The sequence below is a fragment of the Fukomys damarensis genome, unplaced genomic scaffold (genome assembly GCF_012274545.1).
Source record: "Fukomys damarensis isolate Sample0158 unplaced genomic scaffold, DMR_v1.0_HiC HiC_scaffold_34, whole genome shotgun sequence".
NCBI lineage: Eukaryota > Metazoa > Chordata > Mammalia > Rodentia > Bathyergidae > Fukomys > Fukomys damarensis.
In genome coordinates, this window is record NW_022900946.1 from 12,088,535 (window position 1) to 12,098,021 (window position 9,487).

General features: G+C 47.6%; 1 protein-coding gene across 1 annotated transcript in view; it reads right to left on the reverse strand.

Moving 5' to 3' along the window:
* Positions 1 to 9,486, reverse strand: part of Shisa9 (shisa family member 9) — a gene marked incomplete at its 5' end in the record, with an annotated part of 279,052 nt that extends 269,566 nt beyond the window's left edge. Inside the window, one exon of the mRNA XM_033758741.1 lies at positions 9,179 to 9,486. Coding sequence (XP_033614632.1) covers positions 9,179 to 9,486 — 308 coding nt within the window. The remainder of the gene's footprint in view (positions 1 to 9,178) is intronic.
* Position 9,487: the final 1 nt, after the last annotated feature.

Here is a 9,487-nt window from a genome sequence, read left to right on the forward strand (position 1 = left end):
TTTTTTTTTTTTTTTTTTTTGCTTCCCTGAACATGAAATGAATGGCTTTGATCTATCATGTGATTCTAACAACGACGTGCTGCCTTGCCATGGGTTCACAGATAACTAGGCCAACTGTTCACGGACCAAAACCTCCACAACTGCAAGTCAAAATAAACTTCTGATTGTTTCGAGTGTATCTGATAGCGACAGAAAACTAACACACGTAAAGATGAGGCAATGAGCATTCCAGGCACAGCAAACAGAAAGTGCAAAGGCCCTGAGGCAGGAAAGAGGTCAGATACTTCAAGAATAAGCAAGAAGGCCAATAAAGCCGAAAGAGGGCCAACAAAAAGGGGAGTATTAAAAGGTATGGATTAACACAACCCATTTTACAGCGTGAAAAACTGCCCAAGTTAACCCAGCTAATCAGTGGAGAGAATGAATAGAATTGCAATCCTGAATGTCTTTGAAATCAAAGTTCCGGCTCCTTCCTACCTCTGTGCAGCAAGCAGGGTCTGAAACTCAAGGGAGCTGCAGGGGAAGGAAGTTTTGAGACAAAGGACAGAGGCCTTCCAAACCTAACTTGCCTTTTTCACTTCTAAACAGGTTCTTCATCCTGAGCTTCAAGGGATCGCTGAATTCCTCTGTAATTGAATGGAAAATTTGTTTGCGCATTTTTCTTGAATAGGGAGGCATAGCTTTCATCCTATTCCCCAAGGGTTCACCCCAAAATTCCAAAATATTCCAGCCTTCAAGAGGACAGCAAAGTAAGGAATGAGAATGGCCATCATGAACTTAGGCAGCACTGCCATCTGCAGATGCCCTGAGCTTCTCTTGAGTGCTGAAAATTATGAAATCCCAGCTCCACAGCCCAAGGACGCCTCTCCCCACAGCCATTCCCAGAGCATGCATTAGAGACAAGGATTCTGAGATCGCCACTTCCTGAACAAGGAATCTCCAAAGCATGAAGCATGGGCGCGGGGGAAGAAAAGAACAGAACTTCAATGTATGGTCTTCAGTTTTTTTAAAACAACGAGAAATCAATTAAATGACATTGACTGATAGGGGCACGTACACTTGGAACACCTGCATCCGAAGACAGGAATCAGCACCCCCGGACCAAGGAAGGTAACTGCCAGCACCGCCCTCGTTGGGATATCTGGCCTGTTTGATGGACACAGGTGCCCCCATAAATGGATGTGCAGATTAATTTATCTACTTTCAACAACGCCAACCATCACCTAATAGACAGGTGGTGCCCTTTGTCAAAACCACAAGACTGAAGGCAGCACTGGGAAAGCAAGCCCAAGAGAACAACACGATCCACTCCTCCTCTCCAGCAGCTTCTCCCAAGGTTCAAACAGCGATGGTCTATTCAGATTCAAGCGCCGTCCGCCAAAAATAATTGAAACTCTCATGAAGAATATTCAAAACAGTCTTATTTATTAATGAGGACTATCATCCCCCATGTACATTATGCTTTCAGATTTCAGTGACTGACAGCAGGAAGTCATCACAACTAGCAACAGACTTTAAAAGTGTTTATTTTACCTTCCGTTCAGTTTAAAATTTCCATTCTTATGCTTTATAACTTACCGAATAATTGTTCATAAGCCCATGCACGTGTTCTTAGGAAAACAAATGTGCATGCATCGGGGTACGTAATAAAAACATGTTTAATTAGGAATGTGTCCAAAGTGTTAATGAAGGGGACAGTGTGAAGAACCAGATGTGTCACAAACCAACTTCCTGTGGATCTGACATCTGAGGGGTCCACATAGTTTGGATGCTGCTGCAACTTTAATGGGCATTCACGCTACCCGATGACTTTGTTAAATTTCACATTCTAATATTCCGAGGTAGGGCCTGAGACTCCTCTCAAGTCACCAGCTGAAGACGGTTGGTGGCTCATTCCTTGAGCCTCATTCCTTGAGTGTCAAGCTCCTAAGGGAACTATGATGACAAGCATCACATGCCTATTACACTGGCCACCTGTGCCCAGAGAGCTGGTCAACATTCTGATACTTATGTTTCTCATCCTTCTGGATGCAATTAACATTAAATTTGCAAACTGAGTAAAGCAGACTGCCAGCCTCACGTGGGTGGACCTCATTCAATCTCTTGGAGGTCTGAAGAGACCTAAAGGTGACCCCTCTCCAAATCATAAAGAATTATCTTGCTTGATTGCCTCAGAACTGGGACACGAGGCTCTTTCTGGTTCTGCGGCAGCTCGTCTGGAAGACCTCAGCCTTGAACTGAGACACTGATCCTGCAGATTTTAGACTTAATGACTCCTTATAATAAATCTAAAGATGTGCTGGCTCCATAGTGCTGCAGAACCCTGCCTAATAAAGGTGCTGTGTAGCAAAAGCTACACTTTGATTCCTTGATATCCTTTAACCCAGTTCAGGACAATTATGTTGACACGTTACCTTTTTTAAGGATGAAAATGACTGAATATGGGCATTTTGTAAGGTATGACTTAGTGTCAACTTCTGTGACATTTCCTTGTATGTTACCTGTCTCCCGGTATTTCAGTGTTGGCTCTGTGAGGGGAAAGATCACATTTATACCATCTACTCTTCTCAGAGTTTCCAGCACCGTGCTAAGCACAGGTAGTGTTCAATAAATACCTATCAAATACATAAATGAACAAACGGGGAGGGGGTTACTTTCTGCTGCCATGCAAAACAGAATACAAGAAAACAAAGTTCTCACTGTTCTAGGGACTCAGGATACAGCTGCGAACTGGAAGAGACGGTGATTGTCCCTGCATCCCTTACTGTGAATGATAACGGAAGAAGACAATCAACTAGCCGAGCAATAAAGCAGTAACTTTAGACCGTAACACGAAGCGAAGTAAATAACACTGAGGGACGGGCTAGAGTGTGCACAGAGAAAAGGCCTAGGTGGTCAGGAAGGTTTCTTGGAGAAGGTGACACTGGAGCCAAAGCCCGACAATAGGTCAGAGTCTGCTGGAAGAGAACACAATGGCTCCGCTGTGACAATGAGCGTGGCCTGTCTCAAAGAACAAAAAGCCCCGTCTTCCTTTCCGACCACCGTGTACAAACACGAGACCCCATTATTCCCAGAATTTCAAGTCCTGGTACCTTGCTTCAAAGCCTCTAGGGATTCCAAAGATTCAAACCATATTCTGGAATTTAAATGCATGAATAGGATTCCTAAGCATTGCCTCTTGCACAAGCCCCAGCATTTTTTTTTTTTTTTGAGAATGCAACGGTGATGGGCAGTTGGCTTGCTAGAATGATGGTTACAGAGTGCAGACATGTGTCAGAGCTCACCAAACTGTACGCTCAAAATGGGTGTGCTTTATTGCATAATTTATACATCAATAAAATAGATCTGTAAAATGCAAGGACTCAATCCCCAAGAAGAAGCAAACATGTCTTGCGAGAAAATTAACTTGGGACTTTCTGTGGCCAACAGCATATGCATGTATGCATGGGCTTCTCCAGGTTGGGGATCTGGTTAACCAGCCACTGGATAACCAGGTGTGTGGAAAGGTAGAGTCAGGAGGGAAATAGAAGACAAAAGGCAAGTGAACCAGGGGTATTTGTCATTTGATGCCATTTCTTGCAAGGGATCCCAGGTCTGGAAGCATGTTCGAAAAACACATGGAACACGATACTACGCAACTTGTCACACGGATTTTTGATTCTGTTTGAAAGTGGGCAAAATAATGACTTGTGTCCGCTGTCAGCATCAAGGGTAGAGAGCTTCAAACACATTTCTGCCCTCAAGGTCACTTCTCACCAATGAATCCACCAGGAGATCTGGCCCTGTCCGGGACAGATGCAGAAAACATTCCTAGACTTGATCTTCCATTGGTTCCCTGACCTGGCCCTGAAGCACAGGCTGTGGTTCACAGGCCCTCGAGCACTTCTTTGTGATTGGAGAAGACTGGAAGTCCTTCGGGTTTGTGTGCAAAGGCAGGGCAGCCTAGCGGTCGAAGACCTGTGCCCTGCCTCACACTGCCTGAGTTTGAAGCGAGACTCCTCCACTCCCCATGAGCTAGTTCGTCCTCCTGGAAAGCAGTCTGTGCTTCTGCAAATGGCACACTGTCATAGAGCCTACCTCGGGGGGAGGGGTGTGAAATTAAATGAGAATAAACACATAAGCTTATGGCAAGATTGCAAATCCAGCAAAGCTTCTTTGACATCACCTAGACAACACTTTGCAATGCATTTAATCTAGTCCTGCACTAAACTTCCCTCCTATTTTGAACCTGCCAATCCCTCTTCAGATTCAAGAGCCAGGCTGGAAAGGGTAGGAGGTTGGGCAATGCCCCAGACCAGGGCCGGCCACCAAGAGCAAGACAGCAACATCACTGTCTTTGGTAGACTAGAACTAGATAATTTCAACAGAAATTATGGGAAAGAGTTGCTGAATAGTGGCCACGTGACAATTCTCATGTTAGGTGCTTTACACAACTGGTCCTCAACGAATGCTCAACCTACAAATAAGAAATTTAGTCTCAGAGGACCGGGGATTGAGCTCAGTGGTTTCGCCACTTGCTTCGCCAGGGCAAGGACCTGAGTTCGATCCCCGGTACCAAAAAAAGAAAGAAAGAAAGAAATTTAGTCTCAGAGAGGTAAAGCAACCTTCCTAGGGTGAAACAGCTATTAAGTGGCTGAACGAGAATTAAACTGCAGGGAGTCTAAGCAGAGCCCACGCCATTCCAACCAGCCTGACTCTCCAGAGTCTGTGCATGGCATAAATGAGTGACCTGGGAGGATGGGAGTGGCCAAGGCAGCTCAAGAGCTCCCTAAAAGGGAAATTTACCCCTGAACCACAACCAACAACTGCTCTGTGACAATGCTGATACAACCTCATCAAACCTGCCAAACTCTTAAAAGAAATCAGAAACTGGATTTCTGTTTGAAATCTCACAGCTTTAAAATATTGGTAACTGGGCCAGGGATTTAGCTCAGTGGTTCTGCCACCTGCCTTGCAAGCACAAGGACCCAAGTTCAACCCCCGGTACCAAAAAAAAAGAAAAAAGAAAAAATTGGCAACTGATTCAAAGTTGATATTAAAATGCCATACATTTTAGAGATTAAAGTGATTTTACAGCTAAATACACCTTGATTAGATCCTGATTTGAAAACTCCAAACTCTGAAAGACATTTCTATGCCTAGGAAAGTGAACATGTGGCATGGAATTTGTGTGCTTTCTTGGGTATGGTCATGGGATTGTGTTGTATGGGAAAGTGTTCTGGTTCTTAGGACAGCCATGCTGAACTATGAAGGGACAAAGTGACATGTCAGTGACTTTTTTCAAATGCTTCAGCTAAAAGAAAAATTAGGGGGAAAGAGTTGTGGGCTGGGGAGACAGAAGAACAGAAGAAAAAATACACAGAGAGTATGAGAAAAAAAATGACAATAACTGTGAAATTGACTTCTAGGTACCCAGGAGGCTGAGGCAGGAAGACAGAAAGCTTGTGGCCAGCCTGGGCAACTTCACAAGAGTCTGTCTCAAAATAAAATACAGAATAGCTGGGGATACAGCTCAGTGGTGTGGTACCCCTGGGCTCAATCAACCCCAGTACCACCAAAAAAAATGAGCTTAGTGGTTTTGCAACTGGGGGTAATTTTGTCCCTAAACGACATCTGATGATACCTGGGAACATTTTTACTATTGTGCCTGGAGTATGGGGTATATACTACTGGCATCTAGTGGGTGAGGCCAGGGAGTCTAAACATCTTATAATGTGCAAGACAGACCCCTAAAACAAAGGGTTATCAAGACCCAGGCGTCAACAGTGCCAAGTTTGAGAAAACCTGACCTAAAGGAAGAAATATTAGAGTTGTTTTTATTATTCTTTCAAGTTTTTCGTATGTTAAAAATTTTCACAATAAAAAATTACAGAAAACTTTAAAACAAAAATGCTCAAATAGAAATACCTTGCAGACCAAAAAAAAAAAAAGTCATACTTTGGTAACCATACCTGGCTACCTCTTGCTGTCCCCTCTCCCAGGAAACAGGGGTTGTCTGTGGCTGCTGTCACAGCTGGTGACTGGGCATGGGCATTTCTACAGTTCTTACAAGATCACATTAAGCCCCCTCTTCCCTCCAGAATGACCATCTTTCTCAGCCCTAATCAGCTCAGGAGGAAGAAGAGCATATGCTCAGGACTCTGCGCCTATACACCAATAGCCAGAGGCCTCTGCTGGAAAACACAAACTTACTGATCAGCAGGGATAAAGAGCGCATGGGAGCGCAGCCACACATCCACGTCCTGGAAGAGAAGGTGCTTTTAGGCAAATGAGAACAAACCCCCTTTTAATGTTACAGCTCCAGACAAAAATGGCAGATTAGCTCTACCTGGTGACACCTTGCCTCACAGCAGCCTTCCCACTGCCAAGCTTGGTGGGCCGGCCCTCACTTGAGAACCCCTTAGCACCATCAGGCAAAAACTAGGAGCCAAGTGCCACCCTAGGACTCCAAAAGATTAACTTCAAAAGCAGTGCATGATGCATCTGCAGGGATCCTGGGGAAGCCCAAGAACCACAGAAAGGTTATATACAAGGAGAAAACAAGCAAGCAACAGAATGTAAATAAGACAGTCACATTGGCCTTTCTCCTTTCTCTAGGATTAATTGATCTCTTGTCTCTGGAATATTCCCAAATCCAAGACCAATGTTTCCCTAAAGTGTAGACCACGTTCTCAGAGCAATTCAAAGCGGTTGTTAAAAGCCGATTTTCCAGGGCCCTCTCTAAACCTCTTAAATCACAATCTCTGGGGCTGGAACTCAAGAATCTGTGCTTTAGGAAGCTCCCCCAGATTCTGGGATTGATCTGAAACATTTGCTCCAGGTACAAGGTGAAACCAGGAGACTGGAAAGTGCACAATTTTCTGTGTGACTTTGGGCAAGCCACCTTACCTGTGCCGTGATTTTCTCATATGTAAATGGTAATTAAAATAGCACCTGTCTCGGAGTCATTGTGAGAATGAGAGCTTACTTATATATACACACACAGTGCATGCACACAAGCACACACACCCCTCTATCACAGTGCCTGGCACCCAGCTCGTGCTCAGCAGGTGTGTGTTAGTTCTTTTTCCTTAGTAGAGATTGGTTGAACATTAGAATCACCTGGAAAGCTTTTCAAAGTACAGATGCTAAATTCTGATTTAACCAGTCAAGAATGGAGGCCCTGGCAACAAGATTTTTTAAAGCACTACAGGTGATCCCAAACAGCAGCAGGGTTGAAGATTACGGCTTAGAAGCTGACAGTTTAAAAAAAAAAAATCAACATTTCTCTCTTTTCAGTAGTAAGCATTTCCTTCCACCTGCAGACCTTGGGTTGAGGAGCCACTACCCCAAGACTGGGTACTCCTAGGCTAGCTGCTGCTTGTAAGGGGACCTTTCCTGGTACCTACAAGAAGACTGTAACAGCAACCCGGTTAGCTGGAGTCATCTTTCTCCCCAACAGCACTGCCAAGGACAGAACCAGGAAGTCGGACCCCTCCTGAGCCCTGTTGTAGGAACGGAGAGCTGTCTCTCCAGGACACCATAGTCCCAGAGGACAGCTCCTTTCCTCACCTTCCCAGCTCCGCATAGCAAAGAGCCTTTTGGCTGGCGAGGTCTGAGGCCATGTACCTGCCTCTGAGTAACGTCTCCCTACAAGGCAGCCTGGCTGCCGCAGTCCTGCATCCTCTGCTCACCCTCGCCTTAACGTGGACCCGGTGTCAGCAGGGATTGGCCTTAGGACCGAGAGGTGAAACAAACGACTCTGCGCTAGGACTGGAGATGGGCCCCTTGGGGTTGTAGGAGAGGGGAGACCGGCGGTGCAAGCGCTTTACTCCTTTAGTAGGTCAAGGTTTCTTGAGCCCTTAGAGCTTACTTCTGTACCGCAGGACCTCACCACCCACCACCGACAAGAACTTCCTCACCTCTTCCCCACCAATCATTCCCCTTTTGGGGGGAAAAAATGATCGGATACTCTGTGTATAAATAGAAAATAATTACTAGTGAGGTGGTGATGTTCCTTCGCCTATTTTTGGTGGGTCTCTTTGTTCAGATTTTTTAGGCATGCACATGGAGCACAGGCACACACGCACACGCGCGCCCTCGCGCGCGCTCACACACACAGCCCCCGCCCCCCGCGGAGGTGTGGGGGGGGGAGGGATAGGGACACTGCGACTTCCCTGCTCTGACTCGGAAAGGGACAGTTAAGGCTTACACTCCAGCCACACGAACGCTCGCTGGCCGCTCCTTCAATCCTGGCCTCCCAGACCTCACACTAACCCCTGGCTGCTTCCTCCCCTACGGCCGAGGCTTCGTGCTGCTCAGGGCTGTGTCCTCCGCCTCCAAAGTTACTGAGTTGTGCGAATCAGTTTAGACACTTAAAAAAAGAAAGAAAGAAAACGAAAAAGGCAAATAGCTCCATTAATCCCCAAATGCCTTCTTCCATCTGCTACGATTTGCTGGGACTTGCATAATGAATACAGCAAACGGGAAAGTTGAGAAATCTGGGGGCTTAGGAGGTGATGTCTTGGACGGGGTTCGGGGACCCTGGAGTCTGAGCCAGCTGGGGAAAGGGCACTGAGGGCGGTGATGGCCGCTGCCTCGGGCAGGAGAGGTGGTGGCAGGATAAAGGGACAAGGAGAGAAAAGAACACAGGGGGTGACGTCCCAAGCCTGGAGACCTCCACGCGGGAGGGGCGGCCCTGAACGAGGGTTTGTTCTCGCCCCCCTTCCCTCTGATCCTCCTCTGCCTCTTTCTCGCTAGTCTTACGGCACTCACTCCTTCCCTAGCTCCCTCCCGTCACACACGCGCTCACGGGCTCACACACGCCCCCTTCCCGGTCGGACTCGCCTGCCTCCGTTTACCTAGAGGGGAGCATCTGGAACCCGAGGGGTGCTATGGATGCCTTCCCCAAAACCCGAGACTTCGGGAACGGGCTCCTCGCCTGCTCGCCCCAAGTCCGTCTGGGTCACTGTCGGCAGGTGGTGGCTAGAGGGTGAGGGGTCAGACACGCCACACTCGCCCCGTCACTCCCACCTGTGCCCAGCCCGCAGCCCCTTCTCTGCCTGAGAAACCAAAGTTGGTTCCCCTAGTGACAGCCCCCAGCGCAGAGGCCCGGGTGGGGGAGCCCTGCCTGGGGCGAGCTGGGGAGGCAGCGAAGAGAAAGTGAAGCCCGGAGGAGAGGCGAGGGGAGGCAGCCCACCTGGACATGTGCTCCCTTTGGGGCCGGTGCGCTTTCTCCAGCCCCAGCTTGGTGAAGATACCCACGAGCACCATGACAGCCACCACCCCGCAGATGATGTAGACGATCAGGTTGGTCTTGTCCTTGGTGGGGTCGTGCAGGGGGTCGTCCTTGCGCGCAGGGGGCTTGCCGGTGTTGAGCCAGAGCGGCGTGTCGTAGTTGGTGCAGGTGCTTTGGTTCAGTCGCCTCTTCTTAAACGTGCAACAGAACCGGAAGCCACAAGTCCCGCAGCAGAAGATGAAGTCGCCCGAGCTGCAGTTGAACGGCGGG